This window comes from Hibiscus syriacus, unplaced genomic scaffold (assembly GCF_006381635.1).
Source record: "Hibiscus syriacus cultivar Baekdansim isolate YM2019G1 unplaced genomic scaffold, ASM638163v2 tig00111101_pilon, whole genome shotgun sequence".
Taxonomy (NCBI): Eukaryota; Viridiplantae; Streptophyta; class Magnoliopsida; order Malvales; family Malvaceae; genus Hibiscus; species Hibiscus syriacus.
Window position 1 is genome coordinate 565,005 of NW_024062986.1, and position 14,976 is coordinate 579,980.

Consider the following 14,976-nt stretch of genomic DNA (forward strand, 5'->3'; position numbering starts at 1 on the left):
ATAAATTATATATAAATCCAGTCAGATTGAATCGGATTTCAAGTTAAATAAGAGTGATCAAAAATTAACCCGACGATGACCATCCACGTTTAAAACTAAAACCCTATTCTAAGTAAATCATTAACTTCAAGGCTAGCCCAACCCAGAAAGAATTGGTTCAAACACTCTTTACTTCAAAGCTCAGATTATCTCATCAAGTCGACGACGACATTTGCTTTAGGTCGTAACTCGTAACCAGTAATCTGTCCTTGCTTCCCGCTGAACCTGGACTGAAAATGCCTCCACCCTTTCATCGCTTGCTCACCTCCTCAATCCGAAAACCACCAAAAACTCTCATTTCTTCATCATTCCCATCATTTTCCTCCTCCAATTTCACGCACCCATCATCAGTCAATCACCGTCACTTGTCAATCCCACCGCAACCTCCCCAAAACCCCACTTCCCACTTCCTCCAACCCAGAACCCGAACCCCTCTCGAGACCCAATTCGAAACATGGGTTCAAAGGCTCAAGCCCGGCTTCACCCCCTCCGACGTCGAGGCAGCTTTACGAGCCCAACCCGATGCCGATCTCGCCTCGACATCTTCCGTTGGACCGCCTTACAACGCGGGTACAAGCACACGGATACCACCTACCTCACCATGATAAAACTCCTCATCTCCGCCAAACGCTACCGCCACGCCGAGACGCTAATCGAGGAAGTCATCGCCGGTGCTTGTCCCGTCAGTGTTCCTCTTTACAACACCGTAATCCGTTTCTGCTGTGGCCGTAAGTTTCTTTTCAACCGTGCCTTTGATGTTTACAAGAAAATGTTGAAATCTGATGATTGCAAACCCACGCTCGAGACGTTCGCTTTGTTGTTTAATTCTTTGCTTAGGAGATTCAATAGACAAACTGTTTGTTATGTGTATTTACACTCGATCCGGTCTTTAGCGAAGCAAATGAAAGCTTTGGGAATCATTCCGGATACTTTCGTGTTGAATATGATAATTAAGGCCTATTCAAAGTGTTTAGATGTCGATGGAGCGATTCGGGTTTTTCGTGAAATGGGGTTGTATGGATGCGAGCCTAATGCTTATACATATGGTTATATTTTCAAGGGCTTGTGTGAGAAGGGAAAGGTTTCGCAGGGGTTTGGGTTGTTTAAGGAGATGAGGGAGAAAGGATTGGTGCCGAAAGGGAGTGCTTATATGATTCTGATTTGTAGTCTTGCGATGGAGCAAAGGCTTGATGATGCTGTCGATGTTGTTTATGATATGTTGGGGAATTCATGGCGCCGGATTTATTGACTTATAAGACTGTATTGGAAGAGTTGTGTAGAGGAGGGAGGAGTAATGATGCTTTTGGGTTGCTAGAGGAGTGGAAGAAGAGAGATTTGTCTATGGGCCAAAAGAATTACAGCATTTTGGTGAATACTTTGCATTGTAAGAATCAAGACTGAATTTTATACACTGGTCTACTATTTCATGTTTGTTGTTTCTTGCTTCCAATCAGATCTGAAGAGGCTAACTTGTTTACTGCTGAACTTTTGAAACTGTGATACCTGATTGATTCATGATTGAGGTTTTTCCTTGGTGGATTTACATTTCAGTGTATCTATTGACATCAGTGACTTTGCAATTCATTTGAAGGATGAGAAAAGGGAGGACATGGCTTTTGCATGTGTTATCAACAGGATGCACTGTTTAGTATAATGGGAATCACAATTGATCTTTCCTTGATGGAAACACTGCAATTTGGTATAAGACTATTTTGTTTTTGTAAAAACAAAACCGGGTTTCCATCAGTAGACTGGTCTGAAATGGTCAAGTTTCCTTGCAACCGGCTCTGCTGCATGTATTCTTCATTACAACTGTGGTTAGCCATGAGAAATCTCCGATGACATTTTGATAAGAGGATGATAATGTCTTGCAGGTGGAACAATATCATCTGTAAGTTTATATAATTCTTGGTTACTCGAGTCTTGCCATGCCTGCTACTCGGATGTTTCAGCTTCAACAAAAATGATCCTCAACCCTGAATCTCAGTTGACATCTAAAACAAGTTTAAGCTGCCCTTTGAAGGTGGCTCCGAGCCTCCGACTCTTGATCATTTTCACATTTGATAAGTATTTTGTTTATGGAATCAATGTCTTTTCCATGTCTCATCATTTCCTGAACTGATCAATTGTTAGAACCTCTCTTTTATCATTTGATTTAATCCTTATTTTTATCTTTAAGCAATTTAGCTTTCTTATGTTTGTTCTTCATTGAATGCCAAGAGTCGATGGATGCGGCCGAGCTCCGGATCGGTATCAAGGTATTATTATTGAAGTATTATTCATGGTGATTTGATTCGAGATTAATCAAACTCTGCAAAATGTGTTTCTCATTAACCATGGGTTTTCTAGAGCTGACATTGTTTTCTTTTCATGCCTATTTATCTCTCAGCTTGGAATCTGTTAATTTGCTATTTTGCTTATAAAATCACAAGAAATGCATAGTTTAAATTCAGTAGTGTGTTTTTGTGCTATTATTTTTTAAGCTTAAAAACTATACCTTAAGTTAACATTATGTGCCAAATGAATTTTTCGTTAAAATATGTGTTTAATATTTTTTTTAGTTATACTTTGTGTTTTTTCGGTTGCATTTTTAGGTGCATATACAATAACGGACGTTAAAAAATATCATTAAGTGACATGTGTCATATTTATATTTTGGCTTAATGTAAAATTAAATGCTCAAATTCTATCCTAAGTTAATTTTAGGTGTCTAATTTTTTTCCACTAAGAATAGGTGTCTAATGTTTTTGATGTTATACTTTTAGGTGTCTAGACTGTAACGATCGTCAAATTCAATAGTTATCTGACATGTGTCGTGTTTATATATTTTTATTTTTTTAAAAAAAGTTAAAATGTTATTTTTGAAAAAAAATATATAAAAAAATCTTCATTGCCGCCTGCGCAAAAAAATATCCCCTCAGTTGTATTCAAACTCCCCTCCACCGTCTTCATAAATTCTTAAAATTAACTTAGTGTCAAAATGATAAATTAGGGTTAGAGATATTAATATTAGGTTTAGGGATTTAAGTTTGATTTACGGATTTAAGGGGTTTGAGACGACAATAAAAGAAATGATCGATAGTGGAACTCCGACGATGGGTGAGTGGATGTTTGGCTAAAGTGGTTGATGATGATCGATGACAATTGATAATAAGGTTGAAATAAGAGATTTTAGGGTTATATGTTTTTTTTTAATTTTAGAAAAAAATTGATTTTTTTTAAAAAATAATAATATTATTAAGTTTTTAAAAAATAAAATTTTTAAAAAATATAAACATGACACGTGTAACATAATATTTTTAATGGTTATTATTGCGTAGACACATAAAAATGTAACGTCGGAAACTTTAAACACATTTTTAACGAAAAATTCTTTAGATATCTAAAGTTAACATAGAGTATAGTTTGTGGACACTTGTTTTTGTATTAAGCTAAAATATAAATATGATATATGTCTTCTAACGGTATTTTTAACTACTGTTATTGCTTAAACACCTAAAAAATGTAACCAAAAAAACGTTAAGCACTTAAAAATATAACGTCAGAAACGTTAAACACTTATTTTTAACGAAAAAAATTTTAAATACGTAAAATAAACTTAAGATATAATTTGAATATTTATTTTTATATTAAGTCAATTTTATATAATTGTATAAAATCCTAAAAATATTACGATACAATAAGGTAGCGTGAACAACGGAACCTAATAATTACAATTTATAATCCCAAATCATGTGACTATAATCTTAGTCTTATAAACAATAATTTTGTAAAATTCATTACTATTCAAATCAATTGATAAACATGATTTTATGTTTCAAATTTCATTTTATATTTCTGATTTTTATTATAATTTTACAATGAAATTTAATAAATCAAATTGAAAATCAAACGAATACAAATCTATTTTTTCTTCATCAATAAACTGTCACACATCGACTCAGTTTTACCATTCCTTCACTAGGAACGACAATTCAATCCAAATGGAAGCATCCCGATCCTTAAAAGCAATCAATCAAACTCAAAACGAGGAGGAAGTTCCTGGCTAAAGCTAAACCCTCTTGTTTAGAAGCCTTTGGAGCCCACACGCCCTTCAGTCACGCTCTTTTTCTTCTATTATTACATTGCTCACCCACTTACTCCATCTATCTCTCTAGATTCTTTGATTAAGAATGGACGAGGATTTCGATATCCCGGCGGCGGACGACATGCTCAACGATGATATGGATCTTCCCGTCGGCACTTCCGGTTTGAAAGTCTGAGAAGAGATGGAGATCGGAAAGCAAGGCTTGAAGAAGAAGCTTGTGAAGGAAGGTGAAGGTTGGGACTTCCCCTAAAGTGGCGACGAAGTTGAAGGTATGAATAAATTGTACTGATAGGAAACAAGTACATAAGAAAGTAGTAAAAGGATTTTTTAAAACGATGTTTCGGGTTCTGTTTGGTTGTTAATTTTCGCAGTTCATTATACGGGGACTTTGCTGGATGGAACTCAGTTCGACTCCAGCCGTGACAGAGGCACTCCTTTTAAGTTCACTCTCGGTCAAGGTAAACGAAGATAAACTTATTTGTATTTTTGGAATTTTAATTCCTGCTGTGCATCGACTTCTATGGGAAAAAATGTCGAGCTTAATCTGGGAGGTAGAGCTTGATTTTATTGCGCTTCACTATTGGAGACAATAGTCCGAAGCAATGTTTTATGTCATAAATAATTAACATGAGCCTTAATTTTAACCTATTAATTAAGCTTGTTTTGTTGCTTTTTTTTGGGGGGGGGGGCGGGGGCGGGAATGCGTTTAAAGTTATGGAAATGGTGTGTTTCTACATATAATCTCCTGTTTTACTGCTTGTTTAGATTAACTACGGAAATATTTTTTTGAACTTACCATATTTGGAATGTAATAAAGGCATTTCTTCGAATCTTCATGATTTGTTCATTTTTCATATTGTGATACCGGCTCATTGCTTTTTATGGTAAATAATTGGTTCTATAGTTTTTTTTTTGGTCTTTTGATGATAATATTGAGGGGTTTCATCTCAGTAAGTTTTTAAGTTCCTGCTTATTATCGGACTTCTTGGTAATGTTCTTGTTGAAAAGAGAAACTGAGGGGAAGTAGCAGTGCACTTTTAATATGGTATTTATGCTTTCCCTTTTATGTTTGCAGGACAAGTTATTAAAGGATGGGACGAAGGTATTAAGACAATGAAGAAAGGTGAAAATGCTACTTTCACCATTCCTCCCGAGTTAGCATATGGTGCGTCTGGCTCGCCACCAACCATCCCCCCTAATGCGACCCTCCAATTCGATGTTGAGTTGCTATCTTGGACAAGTGTCAAGGACATCTGTAAAGATGGTGGGTTATTTAAAAAGATACTGAATGGAGAGAAATGGGAGAATCCGAAGGACCTTGATGAAGTGCTAGGTGCATATACTAATCTGTTCCTTCTTTTGCTAGTTGTACTAAGGATATTATACCAAGAGGAGTGGCTGTTTTGAGTGAGAAAGGTTTAATAATGGATTTGTGTCTCAAACACAGTTAACTATGAAGCTAAGCTCGAGGATGGCACAGTGGTGGCAAAAGCTGATGGTGTAGAGTTTACTGTTAAGGATGGTTCGTATTGACTATGCCATTTCTCTACAATTTATTTCCCTCCTGTTATGTCACCTGTAAATCCTAAAGCACCTGTGTTTTCTTATTCTTTTTCCATGAACAGGACTAGTCTGTCCTGCATTGGCAAGAGCAGTTAAGACAATGAAGAAGGGCGAAAAGGTACTTCTTACAGTGAAGCCACAATGTGAGTTTTTCTCTTTATTCACTTAACATGCAGGTAAATGTGGTCAGTTCTTGTTTTGATTTTTTATGCTACTTTTTTACTATGATAAAGATGGCTTTGGCGAGAAGGGGAAGCCGGCCAATGGTGCTGAAGGTCCAGTGCCTGCAAATGCCACACTCCTGATTACTTTGGAGTTGGTTTCATGGAAAACTGTGACTGAGGTAACTGATGACAAGAAGGTAATTAAGAAGATCCTGAAGAAAGGAGAAGGATATGAGCGCCCAAATGAGGGGGCTGTTGTCCAAGGTTGGTGTTGAACATTAAGTGGAAACTTTTATTTTACTGAATTCAGAACAATTTATATTAAATATATTTTTATACACGTTTTGGCAGTGAAATTGATCGGGAAACTGCAAGATGGTACTATCTTCTTGAAGAAGGGCGAGAATGAAGGAGAAGAATTGTTCGAGTTCTAGATAGATGTAGTTAAGATAAGCCCCCCTTCTGCTTACCATTCTATTGACTTCATGAGAATGCTTCAATTTTTTTCTTTTATAGAGCAAGTCATTGATTGTCTTGATAGAGCTTTGATGACTATGAAGAAAGGTGAAGTAGCACTGTTGACTGTTGCACCTGAGTACGCTTATGGGTCATCTGAGTCACCACAGGAGCTGGCTCTGGTACCCCCAAACTGTACCGTATACTATGAAGTTGGATTGTTATCATTTGTCAAGGTTAGTGGAGCAGTGTGCATGTTATGATTTAGATTCTTTGTTGTGTAAGATATCTTGGAGATTTGTTACAAGTGGTTTTGGACGAGTCACGGTTTTCAGGAAAAAAGAATCATGGAATCTGAACACCCAAGAAAAAATTGAAGCTGCTGGTAAAAAGAAGGAAGAAGGAAATGTGTTATTCAAGGCTGGCAAATACGTGAGAGCTTCTAAAAGATATGGGAAGGTATACTGTGAGATGTGCTTGTTCCTTTGCAAAAGCTTCTGTTTCTGCTTTCCAATAGTCTGTCATTTATTGTTGTTTGTGTGTGCAGGCTGTTAAGTATATCGAACATGATTCTTCCTTTGGTGAAGAGGAGAAAAAGCAGGCCAAGGCATTAAAAGTTGCTTGCAATCTGAACAATGCTGCTTGTAAATTGAAACTGAAGGATTACCAGCAGGCTGAGAAGTTGTGCACCAAGGTTGAAATTGTCTTCACGACTGTGATCATAACTTTTACTTAGATCATATAGTAATGTTAACTTGGGCATTCATGCACATGCAGGTTTTAGAATTAGAAAGTACAAATGTGAAAGCCCTGTATAGAAGGGCCCGAGCATACATCCAACTGACGGATTTGGATTTGGCAGAGTTCGATATTGAGAAAGCACTCGAGCTTGATCCCAATAATAGGTAACTTGTCCTAACAAGCTTGAGTTCGATATTGAAAAAGGCGTTGTCTTGTCTTCTATGACTTTTGTGTTTATTATTTTGTTTGATATGATCAGGGAGGTGAAGCTTGAATACAAAGTTTTGAAAGAGAAGATGAAGGATTACAACAAGAAGGAAGCCAAATTCTACGGCAACATGTTTGCAAAAATGAATAAAATGGAATCATCTGATTCGAGTGCAAGTGCTGAATTGCGTATATAAAAGTTGTACAGCATCTTTGATGATTCTTATGGGTGGTTTCATTTTTCAAATGGGCAGAAATCATCAGGTTCGAAGGAAGCCCAATCAACGAGTATAGATATCAAGGCATAGGCGGAGGAACTGTGGCTTAATCAATGGTAACAAAGGTAGTTGATGCCTAGTTTCTTCTATGGCCTTAACTGCTTGTTTTTTTATTCAGAGGACATAGACAAGTTTAGTACTTTATTAAACATATATCACCTTATAATTATTTCATACTAATAATATATATAATATCTTAGACCCATCTGATTAATTGGTTAAATTAAAAGTTAAACAATTAATCAAATTCGTAATTTTAGTATGTGTAAAGATGACTAGTATAAACAAAAAATATTACTGATTTAAAAGGTCAAATGCCAAAGTCTCGTCTATTTTTTTTTCAACTTTTAGATTTAATTATATGTGTTTACTTTTATATATGATTTCTTACTAATATTTAATTTTTAGTTTTCGTTTTTTTTATCTATATATATTTTTGATCTCGTGTTGTTTTTTTTATAAGTTTCACTAATATGTAAATCTATATGTATCCTAAAGGAGAAAAATTACCTACAATTGATATCTTTTAAAATAAATATTGAAATATCAAGTTTAACTAAATAATTAAATGTGTACGACCTTTAACTTTTTCTAATAATCATACTAACTCTCAAAGTTGAAGTCAAATTTCATTAGAAGGTAATATCAATTCACTCATAAATTATTTTTTTCGTAACGTGAAACAACAATGTGTGATGTTTGAAAAAAATAAATGTTTTAAAAATTGTTTTAACTATTCTATTATTCTTTACGTTTATCTTCTTTTTCTTCCCGATTTAGAAGATTTTGTCTTGATTAATCTCGATTGATCCGCATCGTGCATTTAATTTTGATAAGTGATCTCCTAACAATATTTTTTGATGTATGTAATGACTCGAGATTTGTTTAAACGATATTAAGCGATATCAAACTGATTCGTCGGTTAATCATAATACGGTTACTTTTGTCAATTATTTGTTTAATTTGGAAACATCGAAGTGTAGTGGAATTTAAAATGCGTTAACACGTGATTTTGTTTTTCTTTAGTAAAACGGTAGAATGGGAAAATGATATTTATGGACAAAATATGGCTAAGCTAAGGCATGAATCGATACATTGACTTTAAGTTTTCGCAAACCACAAAACAAACAAGTGCAAATGATGGCTACACACACCACAAAGAAAATATCACGCTTTTTATACAAGACATGGTAATTATATCAAATTTTTAGGCCCGCTGAATGTTTTTATTTCGAAATGGTACGTAAGATGATTATAAGATAATATTTGTTTATAATATGTTTTAGTCATCGACAATGCACGCATACCTTGCAGTCATATCTATTTGAACACAGAACCTCTAGGAAAAACAACACTTCTCTTAACTATTAAGATCGTTTGATAGGTTTAAAGTTGTTGAATGTTTGTTTTATATAACAGAGGAATGAATTATAGATATTAGAGTTTAAAATTTAAACTCGTTGAATATTATTTTTTTTATAATAATTTTAGTAATCAATTACGTCTTATAAGTTTTATAGAAACTCTCTCTTAAAAGTGAGTGTATGAGATACCTGGATTAAGTTTCAAAATCAATGAAAGAAACTTCAGAATGCAGAAAAACAAAAACACATGGTTATAGCTGGAGAGCATGAAACAATGCGCGGTTGGTGAAACAAGTGATGGGGGAAAGGGTTGTTTCTTCTTCCTCTCCCAAACCGAATTTAAAATAAGCAGGTAACAAAAAGACACCATCCCAAATTAAAATTAGTGCCCCAAAAAAGGTTTTGTAAAAAGGGTGGAAGCAAAGTTAAAATAGGGACAATGACTTTGTTAATGGGACACCCACACTAATCATCATTTAGATAGTGCCCTACAACATCAACCAATTGCCTTCAAAACATCTCACTCCCATCCCTTCAAAGCATTCTTTTATCATTAGTTGTGGAGACTCGGGTGGCTTTTGTGTTTTAGCACTATTGTTTTCTTTTGGGGGAATTGAGGGTTTGGTTAGCACATGCGTTTCAGGGTTTGATTAAGACTTTTTACCAAAAACCCTAGGATCAACGTACGCATACTGCTTGAAGCATTAGAGGGATTTATGGGCACGGTTGAAAAGAATGATGATAATAGTGGTACCATCTCCCACATATAACATTGGCACAATGAAAATAGTGTCAGGTCATCTAACGTCATTTTTACACATGTTTATTAACACAATCGTGAAAATGGTCATTTAATATACTTGGCATTCAAAACACTTGAATGTATCATACCAACAAATAAACCAAAATTTATAAAAACACGTGAAGTATTTTAACATATAAGATAAGATAAGATGTTTTTATAAATTAACATCTAAAAACAATATTTTATTGTTAATAAATATTTGATTTAAACATATAGTAATAACATTTGAATTGATAATTTTTGAAGTTTTTACTTATAATTTATTTCTCAAATGCGGTACAAATACGTATAATTATAGTTTGGTTCAAATAAGCACTGTCAAGTGAATATATTAAACTTCTAATGCTATAAATAAATTATTTATTTTTGTTGGAAATTTTCTAGAAATCTTAATATAGCAAACAATATAATTCTAATAAACAATATAATAAAGAATAACTTTCGTACATCCTTTTAATACATGAAATTATCAATTTAATATTTAGATATTATTATTACAATTCCCACATTTTGATATTAAACTCAACTATGTCTGGATTTGAGCAATTGTGCATGTAAAAAAAGAATGTTGTTCTGGCTAGAGTTTCTGGATTTGAACAATTGTGTATGCACAATGTGTGTGCAAAAAGACAAAATTGTTATAAATAAATGAAGTTTAAGGGAAAAATAATATAATTAAAAAACAAAAATATTGATTTAAGTTCAAGATAATAACAAAATTACCTTTAATCCTTTAATTAAAAAACCTGTGAGTCTTTGAATTTTGAATTGTTGTGAGAATTTGAAATACGAGACTGAAAATTTGTTTATAATTCAAAATTTAGCTGTCAAATGACAAAATTTTATTCTTCTTTGACATTTTGAGTGGACTCATGATATACAAATTTTCTTATAATTGAGAATCTTGATATTTATAAAATTGCAGTTGACCGCAGCTCAGCAATAATTACACTTTTTTGGTTGTTAAAGGATAAACTACGTATGAAATCACCTATCTATTCACGTGGTTACGTTTTGATCACCCAACTAACATTTTTTTCAAAATCATATTTAATATTATATTTTAATTATGTTTTAATCATCCGCTGTTAAAAAATAAATATAAATATTGATGTGGCGATTTTTTTATTCTTTTCAATGATAATATGGTATCACTTTATGATGGTTGATGACATGTTAGCACAACTGTTAATTTTTTAACGAGATGATCAAAACAAGACCAAAATGTAACATTAGATATGATTTAAAAAAATAATTTGATGACCAAAATGAAATCATATAAATAAGTGGGTGAATAAATACGTGGTTTACCCAAATATAAAAAAAAGAGTTGCCCTCCAACCAACAATTACAGCTGGTTAACGCCATAGTCTTGGTAAAGGATCAAATCCACCATCTCACCCCCAAAATCACAAATTCTTGTTCAATTCTGGCATTATGTTCAACTTGAACCGTAGACATTAGCCAATAAACTTTTTGTTTAATGATACCCAGAAATTTAATTTCCTTTTTTTTTTTTGGAATTTCAGATTGGATTCTTTTAATATATTCATCATAATCATAATTGCAGTCTACGAAATATTAAAAGTCCAATGATTAAAATTAGCATTAACCAATATAGTATATCTTACAAATGTGGGTGCCTTTTGCTAATAAGATGATTGCACCATAAATACCCAAATATTACATCGGATAATTTGGTAAGCAAAAATACTCAGCAAATGAGAAAATTAGAAAGAAGACAAAATCATTGACAAACCACCCCAAAAAAATTATAAAAGGGTGAAAAGGAGCAAAGAATCCTGCCCTTTTTTTAACCTAAGCATAGTGGTAGTTCATGCACCTGCTCCATTCTTTGTATATACACCAGCCGTTTTCTCCTTGGATTGGAGAATGAATGGTTGTTACTAGAGCTCCACCTTCATCTCACCTGACCCTGTGTATTCAAACAACAATAATTTCATACAAATTTAATGCAAACAAAAATTATTATTGCTTATTGAAATTACAGTTTCTTACCCTGCAAATTCTCTGCCCTGCTTTGATTTTGGCCAATCCCCATTTCAACTATGGTTTGCAGGTCACCCTCACATACTGTTAGGTACTGCAAACATTATTGTGCAAAGTTTTAGATTTTTCACAACTCTTAAATTAAACTTAGTTCGGTTGACATAATTATTATTAATATCTAGAAGAATGCAAGATCAGATATGTTTAAACATTGTATTAAAGAAACTGTAAAATTTAAACAAAAAGGATGAAATTTGAGTGCGGAAAAGGAAATTACCGGAGGCAGAGAACGAGTAAATTGGTGAATTGGAGGGGGTAATGGGTCCCCTAAGGATTGGGGCATTGTCCCATGCGGTGCTGGATTTTGCTGGGTATGGTGTTCAAATATGGGTGATGCCGAGGAATCTATTGGGAATATTTGATGTGTCAAACTGTTGTTTGATTGAAATACCTGCACAAACAAACAACAAAAAGTAAATCCCTACCATTTCAAAGATCTGAAGCAATTTTATATAAAAAATTTCAATATATTTAATGACTTACATCCTTTGGCATGAACCCATCCACGTTAAAATCCATCCCGGTATTCACTGAAGCTAACTTCATTGAAAGGAACTGCCAATAAAATATTATTCATAAAACCATTGAAGTAAAAAAAAAACTTCCATCCTAAGAAATTGAAGCTCCTCGCGTTCATCGATAAATGTTTAATCTTTTTTTACCTCAACTTGACGCTGCAATGATTGAACGTAGTTTATGATTTCATCCAGCATTAAGGCTTTTCCAGTCACCTACAAGTTGGAAAATTCGAACACCATCATATTTTAGAATTACAGCAATAGCTTTTATTTTCTTCTGCCAAGTTTTTCAACAAATTCCAGACCTTGTTGCAACCAGGAACAAGATTTTGCAGAAGCTTCATTCTCTCGCTGATTTTCTCTCTACGGACCTAATAAAGTGACAGATTAAATAGAGTTGATGTAAAATGCTTTGAATTGAGGGGGGGGACCTGGGTTTATGGTTCTCACTCGTTCAGCTAAACTATGGCTGTCAGTGGCTTCTCCCCTTCTTGCTCGAACGTGAATGTAGTCTTTGGGAGGCTCAGGAGGTTTTGTGTTTGCATTTCCTTTTGATTCTTCCTCTGTTTTGACTGAACCATTTTGGTTCCCATTGCTTTCTGTTGATATGCATCCCTTCTTCTTTGATTCTTCGTTTTGTTCAGTCGCCTGGAAATTGATAAATTAGAGATTACTGGATGTTTTAAAACAAATTATCTATGAAATCTATGGTGTGATTGTTTGAGATTCTGTTTACCTTTGCAGCATTTATTGATGGAGATGTTGAATTCTGGTTTGTTTTTGCTTCGGAAACTGTTTTTCTTTTCCTTGAATTCGCCCTTTCCGAAGCTTTTGGATCGCCATTGGTAATGGAGGATTCCTCTTGAGAACTGGCCAACTCGGATCGATCCTGCAATGGGGTATTACTCTTATAACCTATTTGACACACCGCCATTGCCTTTAAAGAAGGACTACTGGAAACACGAGGTATCTTGGCATTTGACAACGATGGATTAGATCTGTAACCAGCGATTTCATTGTAACTGTCGTTGAGTCCGAGTTGAATCGTTCGGCCGTTGAAACTCCGGCTTCCGAAACAAGAGAATTTCGCTGCTCTCTCTGCAAATTCAGGATCGGCCGAGAAATCCGCCACACTGGAATTCATCCCCATTGATTTTCCCAAACTGGGAAACTTCTCCGTGACCGTACCATCCATCATTGGCAAGTTCAATTTAGGAGGAGAATTCAATGGGGTGCTGTAACAAGAAGTGTTGATGCTGTTGTTTCCATTGATGTAAGAAGAAGAAGCCATTAAAGGGTGTGGGGAGATGTCGCCGGAGTTATCGATGCTCCCCAGTTTGCCGAGCAATTCCCTGAACATGAATATGTCGTTGGAGGTATTGGAACCCGATGCCGCCGGAGAAGACACCATCGAACTCAGTGCCGACTCGAACTGTAGACCGTAATCTGATGAATTCAGCTCCGGTGCTTGAATTTCCATGGCTGAAGATAGGGACTGCCCGAAGTTTAATGGCGGTCCGACTGGTGGGATTCCTTGAGCACTGAGAAAAAACTGGTTTTCCATTTGACTAAAAAATCTTGTTCAATGTGAAAATCCAGATAAAGAGTCCGTTAAATTGTTTGATATTTAAGTTCGGGTTCTATATTTTCCAGGAAATTATTGAATTTTTTATAGAAGAAAAGGCGATTCCAAGAGAAAGAAGGAAAATGCTAAAGCAAAAATGAGAGAAAAAGGCAAACAAATGGGAAGACTTAAGCTGGGCTGCACTGGACTTATATAGATCCAGCTGAAATAATAATTTTTTTAAATAAAAAACAATAATATATATTTTAGGATAAAATACATAAATGGCCATCAAATTGTGTTGAATTGATCTTTTCTACCATATAAAGTTTTAAAATTTTTAAAAGGATCATTAAACTTAATAAATTACTATAAGATAATCATATTATATGTTTTGATGAATTTAATGAAAATTTTATATGATTCAGTAAACTTAAGAATTATTTTTGTACTAGATCTATACAATTTAATGATTATTTATATTTATTGGGTAAATCGAATAACCATTTTGTAATTTTTAAAATTTTAATAGTTAACAAAATATTATTTTTACACAATTTAATAATTATTTATGTACTTTATTTTAACTCTTATATATGAAAATAAAAGGTAACAGGGAGGGATTTTTTTTTAATTTCTGAATTTTAATTTTATAATGATAATGCATGTTTAAGCAAAGTAATTAATAATAATAATTTTATTTCCCCCGTAAAAGGCGGAGGAGGGGGTATTGGCGGGCCTTAAACGTCAAAGCACCAAAATGTCGTATCCCCTCTTGAAATCCTCAATCCAACCCATTGCCCCATGAATTCCCTCCAAACTCTCCCACTGTTTTCTTTTTCACCCCAAATTAATAAAAAAAATAAACTCGAGTAAAAAATAAATTTTATAAATATTTTTATATGATTTTTAAATTTACTGTTTAAATTAATATGAAGACATTGAGCATGTAAATAAATCAAATGATATATTCTTTAATTTTGTAAATAATGGTCCGAGAAGGATATTTCAAGACCAAATGGAATTTTAAGATAAATATGGCGAATCACATTAGGTTTGTAGGATGTAAATATCACTTTTTTAATGAAAATTTTCAGAATCCCCATTCTGGTAAATAATT

At 34.0% G+C, this 14,976-nt stretch overlaps 2 protein-coding genes and 1 pseudogene across 2 annotated transcripts; 2 read left to right on the forward strand and 1 right to left on the reverse strand.

Annotated features, from left to right (window-relative positions):
• Positions 1-229: 229 nt before the first annotated feature.
• Positions 230-1,674, forward strand: LOC120153623 (pentatricopeptide repeat-containing protein At3g25210, mitochondrial). Its single transcript, XM_039165538.1, is given in 3 exon segments — positions 230-570; positions 573-1,265; positions 1,268-1,674. Coding segments are annotated over 3 exon segments (1,161 nt in total). The 5' UTR covers positions 230-275; the 3' UTR covers positions 1,441-1,674.
• A 2,440-nt stretch (positions 1,675-4,114) lies between these two features.
• On the forward strand, positions 4,115-7,740 carry LOC120153624 (annotated as a pseudogene).
• Positions 7,741-11,285: 3,545 nt separating this feature from the next.
• Positions 11,286-14,017, reverse strand: LOC120153612 (transcription factor bHLH62-like). The gene is made up of 8 exons (XM_039165522.1): positions 13,029-14,017; positions 12,743-12,940; positions 12,598-12,663; positions 12,437-12,505; positions 12,258-12,329; positions 11,992-12,165; positions 11,724-11,808; positions 11,286-11,640 (listed from the first exon to the last, which is right to left on the reverse strand). The coding sequence occupies exons 1-8, from the start codon at positions 13,854-13,856 to the stop codon at positions 11,612-11,614; spliced, it is 1,521 nt and encodes a 506-aa protein (XP_039021453.1). The 5' UTR covers positions 13,857-14,017; the 3' UTR covers positions 11,286-11,611.
• Positions 14,018-14,976: the final 959 nt, after the last annotated feature.